General features: G+C 40.9%; 1 protein-coding gene across 3 annotated transcripts in view; it reads right to left on the bottom strand.

Annotated features, from left to right (window-relative positions):
* Positions 1–15560, bottom strand: part of LOC126756675 (uncharacterized) — a 382720-nt gene that overhangs the window by 55920 nt on the left and 311240 nt on the right. For all 3 annotated transcript variants that reach the window (XR_007666623.1, XM_050469912.1, XM_050469914.1), the window contains exon 3: positions 298–526. Coding sequence is in view for 2 of the 3 variants with exons in the window: in XM_050469912.1 (XP_050325869.1) it covers positions 298–519 (222 nt within the window). In the remaining variant the exon portion in view is untranslated. The remainder of the gene's footprint in view (positions 1–297; positions 527–15560) is intronic.

Here is a 15560-nt window from a genome sequence, read left to right as displayed (position 1 = left end):
TCAGCATCATTTTAGTATTAGCTCATGTTAACTCGCTCACGCTAACTCCTCTCAGTTAATACAGCAATTTGGAGCTTTAAATAGATTATGTTAAGATTTATGAACAAATATTTTCTTCTAAATTTTTAAAAGCTCAAATCTTAACTAACCAACCATAAATCTCCAACTCTCGCCTGTCATAATTTTATCTGATTTTTAACTATACCTCCCGCCCACTCAATCGAATTTGTCTACCTACTACCAGTCGCTGTTATCCTCTCTATAAATACATAGTTCAACACTCGTTCACTCACTCACCTGCTGATGTATATAGGGCGAATAGCGACGATTGTTTATTACAAATATGACCAGCGCATTGGCACCAATCACGCCCAGCGTCAATATGAGTATGAGCACCGCCTCGATGGTCTCCGCAATGCCGATGTGTGCAATGAAATTGTGGCTGGTGTAACGTGGATGCGAGCAGCTTGAGTTCTTAACAGTTGGCGGCACGAGTAGTCCACCGGTTTTTAGGTCCATTGCAGTGCTGCCAAAAGGAAGTGCGAAAAGAGCAAAACAGAAACGAGTGTCAGTGTAAGTAATAGTGGCGAGTAGATAAATAAAAAGAATTTGTTGCAGTCAGCAATAAAGTTCAAGTAATATTCCATATATTTACGAGTATTGTTGTAATAGATTTATATTTGGCGGATGTTAGTTTTAGCATATAAATCAATAACATAAGTGGTCCAATGACCGAGCGTACGCGCGTGTGTTGTGGAAAATAAAAAAATATATAGTACGAATAAGCAAAAAGTAAGATGATATATGGGATTTTTGTTGATTAAAACGAGCGCATTGGCTCGTGGACATAACGAATGGATGACATTTGAAATATGTTATTTGTGAAGGCTGTTGAACTTTAAGATAGGATATTTCAGTAGAACTTTAGGTTTAATTTGACTGAGTAAAAAACCGGTTTGTTCTAATAAGGAGTTAGTAGTAGAATGAGTTACTCCATAACAATGGGATTCGAGGCCAATATGAGAACTTAACATAACGACATAGTTCAAAGGGTGTTAAGTCTAGCAAAGGAATCGTACAATACGGTAGGTTTAAACCTTAACCCGTCAAAAGCAGCCCTTGTCCCTTTTACAAAGCCAAGATCTCTCCCGGGCTTGATGACTCTAACACTCGGTGGCAGGCAGTTGGAAGTTTCTAAAGATCTCGAATTCCTCGGCTTCACATTAGGCTCAACCTAACACTGGAGTAGGCAAGTGGATTTAACACTGTCCAAAGCTATCAAAGCACTCATGATATGCAATCGCCAAGCCGATAGATCCTGGGGCTGCAAACCAAGATCATAATATGGCCATGTTCGGAAGGTCTATTGTCACTTATGGAGCATGGGATGCAAGGTCATCGAACAACGCAGTCTTGGTAGGCCTTCAACTATCGGCTACGAAGGCTGCAAAGGCTGTGCATCTGCGCTTCAGCAGCAATGCGGAATTGTCCAACCGTAGCACTAGAAGTCATGCTGGAGCTCACACCGCTGCACCAGAGTGATAAAACAGATAGCGAATAAACAAATAAAGGTCCCGATAGGAGGAAAGTAAAAAACCACTGGCCTTTCTTAGCAAATCGAGGGTTAACCTACAGCACTATTACACTGAAAAAAAAGTTCATAGTTACTCTCGGTAGTACGACGAATGAAACAATTCCACGTTCGACCTACTACTGAGGGACAGCACTATCCAGTGGTACACTGACGGCTCTAAAGCACCGTAAGTCATTGGATTAGGCATTGTGAGACCGCAAAATAAACTACCCGCTTTGCGGCAGCGTCCAGTATAATGGCAGAAGCTACTTCTGGGAGGGTACAACTTTGAAAGGTTTAAGGAAATAATGAAACTCCCCCGAGACAAATTTTGGCGCCTTGTCGCGCTCTGTATAGGGCACTGCAGGCTCAGGAGGCACTTGCCTAACATGGGCATTGTCTCTTGCGTATGCTGCCGGTTTTGAGACATGGAACAGGAAACTCCAGAACATCTGATTCTAGATTGCCCAGCAATTTGCAGAAGCAGCCTCAAGGCTCTAGTTTTCATCTACGTGGACTGGGATCGCATAATTGGATTTGGTATTAAGAAAAGAAGAGCTCAGCAGCAGCCAGCATGAGGTTGTAATATAAGAATTGCCTTCCAACAGGACAACGCCAGCCCGAAAACAATGTTAGTTACTCGCCAGAAGCTCTGTAAACTGGGTTGGGGGGTTCTTGCTTGTCCGTCTCCACTTTATAATTCGGAACTGGTGATCACCACTTGTAGTTGTCTATGTCGAATGATTTTCTTTGCGAAAAGTACGACTGTTCTGTGTGCGAATAGGGACGATTGTTTCTATCGTTTCTATGAGTGTGACATGTTCAAATTATCTACAAAATAACCACAAGTTATCGAAAAAATTGAGCATATTTGACCTTAATCGGCTCACACTAACTAAGTCAAACAAAACTTCAATTTAAATCAAAAATAAAAGATTTATTTTTACTAGACTTTGCATAAAATAAAAAAAAAGCAAAAGCCGCTTAACCACTTGCCAACTTAGTTGCATCAAATGTCCAAAAAATATAAAAATAAGTGGATGCAAGAGTTCAGTGTCGTCGCCAAGCAGCCTTCTGTGTCTATGGCCTAATTTATATACAGTCACCACAAATGCTCAGACGCCAAGCTGTAGTCTTGTTTAAGCATTTTTTACTGCTTACGAAGATGACCACACAATTTCTTACGATGTTTTTTTTTTCGTTTTGGATTTAAATTGCAACTCTGCAGGCGGCAGTTGTTATTGTAATTATTTAGTTGTCTTATTTATGACATTTTTGTTCCAATTGTTTATTGTTATTGTTTAGTTATAAATAAATGTTAAGAGACATTTTCCAATATTCGGCCACAAAAATGTATAAAATGCAATTTGCAGCTTTTGGCTCCGCTGCCAAAGGATTATAAATCTTTCAAAAAAAGCTCCATGGGATGCACCATTTAAGTTATCAAGTTTGCAGTTGCAACAAACTTTGTGTAAAAAGGAAATAAGGAAGTAAATGAACGGTAACTAGAAAATGGATTTAGTAATTAAAAAATATAAATAAAATAAAGACAAAATTTTAAATTCATATAAGCAGTGAAAGTGCATCTTTAGATAGAATTTATTTTATTGTAGTTCCAAATTAGGTGGAAGAAAAATTTATTAGAAGTTGATATTAATTTAAAAATCTTTAGAGTTCTGGAAAGCTATAAAAATCTGCTCTACTGAAAAATCAAAAATTGTCATAAAGTTTCAAGAAGTCTTAAATTTTTATAGAAGATTATTGAGTACTGAACTCTCTAGGTCCTCTTTAACCTGAGAAAAGGTAGCACATGAGGAAGACTGTAGGTTAAATAATCAGAACAATATCCCTGCTTCGATCTGGTAAAATATTGACAGTTGACTGACTTCACTGACTGACTGAAAATTAATCCACGAGCTTTGACTGACTGTGAACTCTATGCTTCGAACTTGTCGCTTTCAACTAAAGTAGTTTGAGACTGATTTATAATATAATAGTTCCATATTGAGCTATGATCAGAATCACAAGAATAATTAAGTTCCAGATGTTTGGCTGTCTGTGAAAGCGAGTAGTTAACCATACCTGGTATTTTGGGTACTTTGTACTACAGTGATATGAAATGGGATAACTGCCTCGTCCAAATTACTCTGTATTTCCATCATTTCATTTCACTGTAGTATGGTAATAGTAAGCAAAATCAGCTAATAACCTGATACCGTCCAACTTCTAGAAACGAATTTGAAATGCAATCAAGCCCAATCTTAAAGAAACGGTATTTTGAATGTCATAAGTTTATGTGTTTTACAAGAGATGTCTTTGTTATTAACAGCAAGCCAAACCGAGCCAAGTCCGGTCGATTTTTCGCTAACTTCTGCATTGCGAATATAAGGATATTCCACTGTCTTCATAATATATGGTTGGTGGATAATATATGGTATAAGTCTCCGCTATCAGCAGTGATTCCAACGGATCCAAGCCGGGTCGATTTTTCGCTCCGAATATAAGGATTTCTCCTCGTCATTCATAATACAAGATCGGTGGAAATGGATGGTATAAGTCTCCGCTATCAGCAGTGATTCCAACCGATCCAAGAGGCGTTGATTTTTCGTTCCGAATATGAGGACTTCTCCTCGTTTTTCATAATATAAGGTTGGATGATAATATGTAGTATGTATGTATATATAGTATGTCTTTGCGTTTAACATTGAACTAAGCCAATCCAAGCCGGGTCGATTTTTTGCTTCGAATATGCGGATTTCCTCAGTCTTTCATTACAATAGGTTGGAGGATAATGTATGGTGTATGTCTCTGCTATCAACCATGACACAAACCGAAAAAAAAATCGGTCCATCTTATTTACGAATTATGTGGATTTTACGCTGTTGGTCAATACATAATGATGGAATCAATTGGATGGTGTATTGTCGTTCACTATCTTAGCTCTGATGTGTTCTATATATGGTATTGATTTCCCTTTTTCTTTGGTGGTCGATGAAAGAATTATGGTACTTCAAAAAAATTTTAAAAGTTCGGTTTGCTTAGTATCTAAACTGGCCGATATTGGGTTTCATTGCATTATTTTACAGACCATAGCTTCTTACTTTCTACCATCACATATATACCGACATTTTTATTTTTAGGAGATGTTTTTCATTATAGGTTGTAGTTCGGATTTAAGGAAGGTATAAAAAAGGAACTTGGTACTAAGACAGTTGGTAATATTTCACTCGCCAGCAATGTATACAAATAGAGAGTGAGTCTAATGGTCGGTATTCCGTCGAGGCTCATAGAGGTCGTTCGATGTGAAATTTAGGCAAACAAATTTCGATAAAAATCTCGATCCGATAACTATGTTTATTCCTTGAGGACTACGAAAGAAAAATTGGAAATACTCTGGGATATGGACGGTGCTAAACAGACGCTTGGGTTAGGTTAGGTTAGTCTGTTAGGCTAATGAGGCACGCATAGATAAATTTGGTCCTTTGCGATACCAAAAGTAGTACCGTTATGAAGTCCATGTATTCTTTGGGAAGTCTGGGTTTGAGGAGAATTTCGATAGACTCTGTAGCCTCACTTAAGATAACTCTTCCAGTGTCTCCTACAATGGGGTAAGTGTATCCTTTGTTCTTACATATATACCTCAAACTTTTATACTCTTAAATCGATTCAAGAAATTCTTACACTCCTCTATTGCGGCCATCCGTGGTGTACCAAATCTCGCCAATCTCCTACTCAATGCAAATAAAGATATTATGTAAAACGGTACAAAATTAAAGCAATAAGAAACGAAAGCATATCAAATTGAATGCAAATGCGCGCAAAAATCTCAGTGACGGATTACGAAATGTTGCAACATGGCACAAGGCGCTTGAGCAAAGAAAACGAGAAAGACAAGCAAGCTGAAGACGTCAGCTTCATTATCGCCACAGCTGTGAGTTAGCCAGTGGGTCGCCGCTCGGTGGACTGAATAGTACAGGCATTTGATAAGACAGTCGTTGCTATTAATTTGCATGAAAGGATAAATTGATGTGCTGCATAGTGATAAGCGCGGAGGCAGCGAGCCGAGTATAAAGTGAATCAGCTTATGGCGAGTGCGACGCCTTGCGTTGCGTTGAGAAAAAAAAAAGTTGAGTCGTAAAAGTTAAAGTTGTAGTAGCGCAAATTTGTTACACTGATTAAAAGCCGAAGTGAAGGAAGAGCTGAAAAAGAAAACGGCAGACAGGACAGCGAGAAAAAGTTCATGCTGTGGGTGATTTGTAATAGAAAGCAAAAAGAGCTGTATAAAAGTGTAACTGGGCAAAAACTTAGATAAAGTTATGCGGACTTTGAAGAAGACAAGAAACGGAATTAGTATTGTAGCCAAGGAGTAGGGAATTATGGTTATCAATATCAGTCGCATTTAATATTAGTGCGATATAGTTTTGGAGAACTTTTTTATAAGACAAACATACCGCGGAGTTTTGAGATTATTTCCTTTAGTTTTGAGATCTTTAAGCTCAAGTTCTCATATCACCAAGGAAAGGTTAGTAAAATCTGTCTGTATCTAGTTATGACCACGGAGAAGATTTATGTTCTAGCTTGGCTAGACTGTGGATACTCTGTTAACGGTTAAAATCATCATTTTCTTAATAATGTTTTTGATAACCGTCTACTCCCGAGAGCACTTCATTCTAGTTTTAGTAAGCTTGAGTGAACTAAGTATGAAATAGTGAAATAAATGCAAGCAGTAAAACTTTGATAATACCTCAAAGGGTATGTAAGCCAAAGCACCAACTAGAGCTACAAGTCTAGACAGAACTATGAACTATGGTTTGGCTAACTCCCGTGCTCTCTGAACCTTGAAGGTTTGCCATCATACATATTAAAAATAAGTGAGCACATAAGGTTCTATCGAGCGTATTGTGTGAAAGATTAAAGCCCACCGTCAACAAACTGATTGGACCTTATCAGTGTGGCTTCAGACCTGGCAAACCAGCAACTGATCAGATATTCACCATGTCAAATCTTGGAAAAGACCCGTGAAAGGAGAATCGACACACACCATCTTCGTCGATTTCAAAGCTGCTTTCGACAGCACGAAAAAATGCCTTTATGCCGCGATGTCTGAATTTGGTATCCCTGCAAAACTAATACGGCTGTGTAAACTGACGTTGAGTAACATCAAAAGCTCCGTCAGGATCGGGAAGGACCTCTCCGAGCCGTTCGATACCAAACGAGGTTTCAGACAAGGCGATTCCCTATCGTGCGACTTTTTCAACCTGCTTTTGGAGAAAATAGTTCGAGCCGCAGAACTAAATAGAGAAGGTACCATCTTCTATAAGAGTGTACAGCTGTTGGCGTATGCCTATGATATTGATATCATCGGCCTCAACACCCACGCCGTTAGTTCTGCTTTCTCCAGGCTGGACAAGGAAGCACAGAAAATGGGTCTGGCAGTGAACGAGGGCAAGACGAAATATCTCCTGTCATCAAACAAACAGTCGTCGCATTCGCGACTTCACGTCACTGTTGACAGTCATAACTTTGAAGTCGTAGATAATTTCGTCTATCTTGGAACCAGCGTAAACACCACCAACAATGTCAGCCTAGAAATCCAACGCAGGATAACTCTTGCCAACAGGTGCTACTTCGGACTGAGTAGGCAATTGAGAAGCAAAGTCCTCTCTCGACAAACAAAAACCAAACTCTATAAGTCACTCATAATTCCCGTCCTGCTGCAGAGTCTTGGACGATGTCAACAACGGATGAGTCGACGTTGCGAGCTTTCGAGAGAAAAGTTCTGCGAAAGATTTATGGTCCCTTGCGCGTTGGCCTCGGCGAATACCGCATTCGATGGAACGATGAGCTGTACGAGATATACGACGACATCGACATAGTTCAGCGAATTAAAAGACAGCGGCTACGCTGGCTAGGTCATGTTGTCCGGATGGACGAAAACACTCCAGCTCTGAAAATATTCGACGCAGTACCCGCCGGGGGAAGCAGAGGAAGAGGAAGACCTCCACTCCGTTGGAAGGACCAAGTGGAGAGGACCTGGCTTCGCTTGGAATATCCAATTGGCGCCACGTACCGAGAAGAAGAAACGACTGGCGCGCTGTTGTTAACTCGGCTATAATCGCTTAAGCGGTTTCTACGCCAATTAAGAAGAAGAAGAGCACCTCAGTAGCAGACCACGGCTGGCCAAAAATTGCTTGCATTGACTTCATTTTCCAAAAGCTTTTGTCATGCAAAAGGAAGCTCGATGCATGGATGGCACACAAGTTAACGCAAAAATACCTCAAGTACCGAGTTTCTTATTTCCAATCACAATAAAATCGTTGCATTTCAGAAACCAGGACTGACAGGCAGATAGACTTTTAAATATGTTTTTGGTGGGATTAATAGAGAATCATCTACAGTGAACTGTTCTCCTACGGCTAAACTCTTAATTCGGATGAGCCCTGGACAACAAGTAGATCTTCTGAAGAAAACAGTCGCCCGGATATAGCCAGAATCGGTCAAATGGATTAGATTTTGTCAATTAGGAGAGGAATTTCGGTCTGTACCAGTTTCCAATTTCCAATATCAACAAAATCTACCTACTTCTGAAGCGGCTAAGCCAGCATGGACGGCCAGAAAAATTTCGCTATGTTTTCGGTGTGAATAACCGATAGCTATCTACTAAGTTTGAACTATCCCTGTGATCAAACTCTTAATTCGGATGAGTTGGGAACTTCTTAGACTTAGTCGAAAGAAGACGTTACCCAGTAGCGTCCAGCTTTGGTTAATTGCAGAAGAATTTGGCCAGGAGAGGAATTTGGAAAATAGCTTAGGTACTGTGGTTCATCAGCAGCAAGTTTTCAATTTCGAATCGTAACAGGTCAGTAGGGATTTGCTATTTGTTTTGTGGGATTAACAGTGCATCGTCTACTGTGAGCTGATACCTTACGGCCAAATTCATATTTCGGGCTGGACTGCAATGGACAAAAATTGGACCATTTGCAGAAAGCAATGACCTAGCGGTACGATATTGTAGTCCATGAGGACCAAATTTCCAATTGATTCGCAACAAAGTCGATCCATTTCTGTAGCAGCCAAAACAGTGCAGACGGTCAATAAGGTTTTTTTTATGTGTTTCGTGAGATTAACAGGGATCCAGCAATTATGAACGGTTCCCCTACGGCCAAGCTCTTATTTTAGATGAGTACTGGACAACAATTAGACCGTCCGATGGAAGCTATCAACCAGAAGCGGCCTGCTTTAATCAAAAGAAGAGGAATTGTGTTCGAACAGAACAACGCCAGGCCAAACATATCCAAAGTGACTCGTCAGAAGTTTGATTGGATGGCTATTATGTCTCCACATAATTGTTCGGGTCTGGCTCCAAGTGACCGGAACGGATGAAAACATTTCAGCTCTGAGAGTATTCGACACAGAGAGGCGGAGCAGCTCCACTCCATTGGAAAGACTAGGTGGAGAAGTCAGGTCACACTTGGAACATAAAGCGAGAAGGACGAACGACCGGTGTCTACGCCAATAAAGAAGGAGAAATATATGGCGACTGAAGTTTGTGGTGAAAAACTCACTTCCCGAGAATCTTGTTTCCATCGACTGTGCGATTTTTTTTTTGCCAGAAAAGACATTATGAAACAACCTTCAAAATGGCAACAACTTATCGAACGAAATAGTTCACATTTGAGCTAAACCGAAACTCAAAGGAAACTTCAATTTAATGCAAAAATAATGGATTACTAAGTGCTAGATCTGTTATACGGAAAATCGGGATAAATTAATGAACTTCATACCAAAATCAGGGAACGTTTTTGGAGCTTTTGTTCACCCTCTTCAGCCTTCAACGCTCCTTTATTTGTTATCCATCACAAGCCTATGATTTATTTTCACGTCAGTTCACAAAAATGTATCTGGCGACGGAAATTTCTGAACCTCTCAGCTGGCAATGCGTCCAATTATGCAACACGGGTAGCAGAAAAAACGTCATACAAAAGTAAATCACATTTTTTAATATTTGGTTGGCTTGAACATATTTACAAACGTATAAACATATCCATTTTATATGTCAGCCGGTGACAGATGTATGACCATCATATGTCATTCGGTCATTCGGCTTGACTGGACGTGATTCAGTGTTTTTTTTTGTTTTTTGCGTGACGCTAAAGTTAACAGTTCGTAGACTGGGCGCATGTCGATTCACTTCCTGTTTTGTTTCCGTGCCAACGGCAAGCTTTGCCAACACAATCTAGCTATTTACACAATTTTCGCATTTCCAATTCAGACAGCTAGTATTTCGAGGCCCCACACGCTATCCCGCGCACTCTCTTTTGAACTGTTTTTCCATTTTTATATCTCTTTTTCCCCGCCTCTCTCTCTCTCTCTGTCATGCTTGCGCGTCTATGTCTTTTTTTTTTGGACAGCTGAGCCAAGGCAAAACAAAAATCAAAGCTTTGCATCGTCAACTGCGATAATGGCAGTGGAGTTGGCGTCATGTTGCATGTTGCATGTTGCACACTGCATATTGCGTTGACAAGACGAATGAGCCGTCGCGCGCGCTAACTGACTAACTGCATGGACGTGCTGTCAGCCAATTTTTGTAGCGAGTTTTTGCAACGTTTTGGTTTTGCTTTTGCTTTGATGTCAAATCCGGAAGCCGTGCGGGTGTTTAATGCGCTGTGATGACAGGAAATTGTGTGAATTGTATTAGACTCCATGGGGCGCAATACGTATCTACACACACACACACACAGCCGTACATACAGTTTACACGCAACAGCTTTGTGAAATTTGCACTGCTCGAGTTGGCTGATAAATAGCAGTTGCAACATTTGGCAGCGCTGACACGCTGCCTGTCTCGCCGCCTGCCTGTCTGTCTGTCTGCCACAGCAGCATTGTTGCCACTTGATTATGGCATAACAAATTGCCAACATTTTGCATATTTCCGCTGTTGAAGAGGCAAATTATCAAACCAAAAGCGACAAAAAACTTTGGCCAACTGCAGTCGAGTGAAATGTGAGCACGCGATTGAGTGGCTGCACCGTAGCGATGTGTAGGAGTGCAGTTACAGTGACGCATGCCTAAAATTGATGGGATATTGTGGTGGATTAGAAGGACAAGCAGTTCGAGCAGCTGACAGTTTTCGTGTGCCTCCATGAAGCGTATAATGTACAGGCAAAAGAACGGGGTATAGAGTGCCTACGGTTTAATATGGTCTCTGTTGTGGTTGCATCTGAGTGAGAGCTCTGCTGGTAGCTTTGGGAATAAAAAGAAGTCATTTGATGCCAAGTTAGGACTATAAGGAAAACGACTCATCAAATCGATGGTATGAGTGCTCAAATATGCAGTTGTTTCGGTCGTTGTGTGAGATTTCCATTTTTAGGCCGAGATGAATATTTTAAGTTACTATAAACAGCACAAATATTGCCCGTATTTCAAAGCGTTCTAGTATGTATAACATCGATATGGATTGCAAATTCCCAAATATAAAAGTAAACCTACATATAACTGATTAAAGGAAAGACCGACTAATTAATTCACTCGGAGGTAGTCGCTCTTAAACTGTTCTAAACTACTCAGATCCTTTAGAATTGCTTAAACCAATGGAGAGTCCATCAGCTGTTAGAACAGTAGCAACACAGCACATACCACAAAAGTACTTTGGAAGCAGTTGTGAGGGGGGAAAGACCAAAACGCTGCTACTTTTAAGTAAAAGAAAACTAAACAATGTTGCAGAGGTACCAATCTCTAAGATCCCATCTTCAGAAACTTGATAAAGTCGAATCGGTAGAAGGCAGAGCTGAGAGAAATTAGCAAAGTTGCAGGGGTCATAACAAGGTACCACCTTCTAAGATCCAATCTTCAAAAACTTGATAAAGTCGAATCGGCTGAAGAATGATTAGACGCTGAAACATGACTTTTACGGATGCACAGCCCTCAGGTTGCTACGAGCTTTCTTTGACGGCTCCCAATGTTCCAACTAAAAAGGCTTACAGCTTAGGTGCCTGAAGAGAGCTTAAGTGTGGACGCTTGGATGGTGTGGCGTTCCTGGGCCTCCCAATCAACCAACCAGCACGACCTTAAATGTCATCTGGTTAACGAGTACAAACTAAGATACCTTAGAGGAATGCTCATTTATGGTTAAAACTAGAAATTTTGAGAAAAAGCTAACAGATTTTTAGCTAACATAGTGAACCTATAGGTTTAGGTATTTAAAATGAATAATGTATAAGAACTTATGGAATCTTATAGTGCTTTTGGTTCATTACAATCCCATCTCAATCGACCAAAAGATATAATTGGTTCGGAAAGTTCTTAGGTTATACCTATTAATACATATTCTAAGTCATCGAAGTTGTCTAACGGTAGGCCCCGGAAACGTGCTGTTTCCGTCTGCTATGGATGGCGATTTAACTCCAAATGCGCCAAGATGGAGTCGATAAAGGCGTTGATGGCTGCACTGGGAATAACGAACAGTGCGTGTCTGAAGTCTGTTGAGTCCGTAGACTGGTCAGCTTACTTCGATGGTTAGCGTAATCAACGAAAGACCTCTTGATGCTCCTAAGAAGCGGCCGGTTTTGCGTTGCCGGAATTGACCCGGATTTTATACGGCCAAAGTCTGTTATTTTCGAGATTTAACACTGTTTGCTCGAATAGCAATTACCTGTCTGCAAAAAACCTAAAAACAACAAAGCGGTGTGGGTCGGACGAAAGCATGCTCGGCGATTGGAATTTAAGTTTCCTCTGGCCAATACACAGAAAGGGAGAGCCCACAATCTCCTGTCTTCAAACAAACAGTCGTCGCACTCACGACTTGACTCCCACGTCACTGTTGACAGTCATAACTTCGAAGTCGTGGATAATTTCGTCTATCTTACAACCAGTATTAACACCAACAGCGGCTACCCTGTCTGAATCATGTCGTCCGAATAGATGAAAACACTCCAGCTCTGAGAGTATTCGATGCAGTACCCGTCGGGGGAAGCAAAAGAAGAGAAGAAGACCTTCACTCCGTTGGAAAGACCAAGTGGAAAAGGACCTGGCTACATTTGGAATCTCCAATTAGCGCGAAATATCAGTCCGAGCGTGCTGGGAAACCAGTCTTAGAGCTGCGTTTGTGCTAAAAGGTTTCATCCTCACTCCACCTCAGTTAGGTGCAATACATAGAATGGATGGAGCCATCTTAATATCTGGTTAGACCTTAAGACTCAGTTGCAGTAGATCCGTTGTTGTTGTTGTTGCTGTAGCGGCATAAAAGATTCCTGAAGTAATGTCGAGGCATGGGACCGGGTTGGCAGTTTTTGGCCGTATAAAAATCCGTTTCCGTTCCAGTTACTTAGACCCGACTGTCGTGGAAATGGGGCCAGTAGATCTCACGTTACGTGGTCCTATGCTGCCAAAACACAACTGCGACATTGGCCTTTGCAGTTGTGCGAATGTCACCTAGTTTGTCCATCAGCATTAACACTCAAGTCGAGTGTCCAAAAACGAACCTTCACCTTTTCAAGGGATTCTACTAGGCAGCATGACTACCAGTCTTGTCGTTTAGCAACACTACAGTGCAACAACTGCCCCTGTGGGTTCTGCAACTGCAACAACCACCGCCTACATGCCATTTTCTTACTCCAGCACCATCCCTAGATACCCTAAACAAATCCGACACTCACAATTTAACTACATTTCTCTCCGACTAACCGACTAAAGCTAGTTCGGAAAATGTTGTTTCGAGAATAACGTTTTTCATGTTGAGGAACCTCTGAGATATTCTTTCACGTAAGGTGTGTCCTTAAATAATATATTCATATTTTTAACATTTTCTAAAAGTACCTTCCGTCGTCTGCCAAACCACAAATACCAGCCACATCAGTTAGGCCACAAGCAGTAAGACTTCGCGCTCGTGTCGCGGGATCAACATGTCGAAATTTATTTGCGGACAAATCTGTCACACATTAACGCAGACACATGCACACTAACAATAACAACAACATGTTGATATGGCTACAAATATAGTTGTCAAATATAATTGACGCCAAGAGCTTGACATTACCAAGAGCTTTGTGCAACGCTGAGCGTGGTCGCCAAGCTTAATATTATACATATGTGTATCTGTGTTCAAATAACAGCTATTTGTGTGTGTGTGTGTGCGGCTTTTCGCCTTCATTAAGCTGTTGACGCGCTCTCATATCCACCATGTTGTGATTGACGACATTTGATGGGCGGTGAACTGGCAGTGGCCAAAAGCTATGCGACCAAATATGCCACCGACCGCGGCTGACCTTATGCGAGTATGCCGCGCGCTCACACACACAGTCAACTACAAAAGCAGATGGGTGATTAAATGGCACGGAAGGGATGGAAATTTGTGCTCATGTTGCAAATTGCTATTATAAGCTGTGCCCTGTATTGTTGCCCCACACTTTGGTGTCGTAAAATATTTAAATTCATTAAAGCTTGCTGTGTGTGTGTGTGGGTACTTTAAATTTAATGTGCGCTTTTGGCAGTGCAAAAATGTAAATTTGCTCGCACTTATTTAGTATTAATTAAAATTTGGGCTAAATGCATTAGTTGTAGCGGTACTTGTGCGTTGTGGCAAGTGTTGCATCATTAACATGAACTCCAAAAAAGTCACGCGCCAAACTCAATTTGACATTTGCAATACAATGGAACGCACAAGTGGCGCGGCAAAAGACAGAATGACATATTTTTAACTAGTTAGCGGGTAGTTAGACGCTCATAGACTCATTTTGAGCTTAAAATCTGTGAAATGCAGAAATTCAATATTGAAATTTGCTGAGGGAGAGTTTTATGTAAGTTCATGGAAGACAGGTTCATATACTATATGACGGGTGATCCAAACAGTGGTGCTTGTTTCAATAGCCTTTTCTCGACAGATCAGGCGTGAGTCGTGCTTAGCTCGCATGCTATTTTTGTTCAGTGGTATTTGGCATTTCATCATGGAAATTCTTACACCTGAACTTCTGGCTATTCAACAAATTCAGATGACCACTCCGAGGACACCGTTTCGACTCAATTGAGGATATAAAAGCTGAGTTGAAGAGAGTTTTGTTGGCCATCACGACGGAGGATTTTTCCAAGTGCTATGATGACTGGAGAATTCGTTGGCATAACTGTATTGAAGTGGGAGGGGAACTTTGAAGGAGATGAAATGGACAAAATTCACCTTTAAATTTGATCAATCACCTTCAAATTTGATCATTCACCTTTCAATTTGATCAATCACCTTTCAATTCGATCATTAACATTTCAATTTGAATCACAATATATCTTATACAGCTCGTCGTTCCATCGGATGCAATATTCGCCGTGGCCAACTCGTAACGTCGACTCATCATCGATGATGTCATCGTCCATGCCTTTGCACCATATAGCAGGTCAGGAATAATGAGTGACTTATAGAGTTTGGTTTTTTGTTCGCTCACCTTACGGACAATATAATTGGCCCACTGAGCGTAGTATTCACAACATAATCACCCATCTTAAGACCGAACTTTCATTATTAGATAATATTCGACCGAATAGAACACGTCCAACACATAGTGAAGAAAATATGACAGCTGTAGCTGAGAGTATACAGGTAGACGGAGGAGAGTCGTTTCCACGCCATTCGCTGCAGTTCAGACTCACGCATGGAAAAACTTGGCGCATTTTACCTTGTGCAAGAACTGAAATCGTTTGATATTCTCAAGCGACATCGCTTCACTCCATAGGCTCTTCGAAAGTTCCGAGAAGATCCAATGTTTTCGAGCAAAATTTTGTTCAGCGATGAGGCTCATATCTGGCTCCATGGTTTATGTAAACAAGCAAAATTGCTGCATTTGTGACGAAGAGCAAACTGAAGAGATTCAAGAGCTCTGCCATTTCGTCCATAAAGAACAACTGTTTGGCGTGGTTTGTGGGTCAGTTCGTCGTTCCATACTTCTTCAAAAATGATGCCGGTTGAAGCTCGTGATTCCGACGATATTTGGTTTCAACAAGATTT

The sequence above is a fragment of the Bactrocera neohumeralis genome, chromosome 4, assembly GCF_024586455.1.
Source record: "Bactrocera neohumeralis isolate Rockhampton chromosome 4, APGP_CSIRO_Bneo_wtdbg2-racon-allhic-juicebox.fasta_v2, whole genome shotgun sequence".
Lineage (NCBI taxonomy): Eukaryota > Metazoa > Arthropoda > Insecta > Diptera > Tephritidae > Bactrocera > Bactrocera neohumeralis.
Note: the sequence above shows the minus strand (reverse complement) of the source record. Positions and strands in the feature narration are given on the sequence as shown.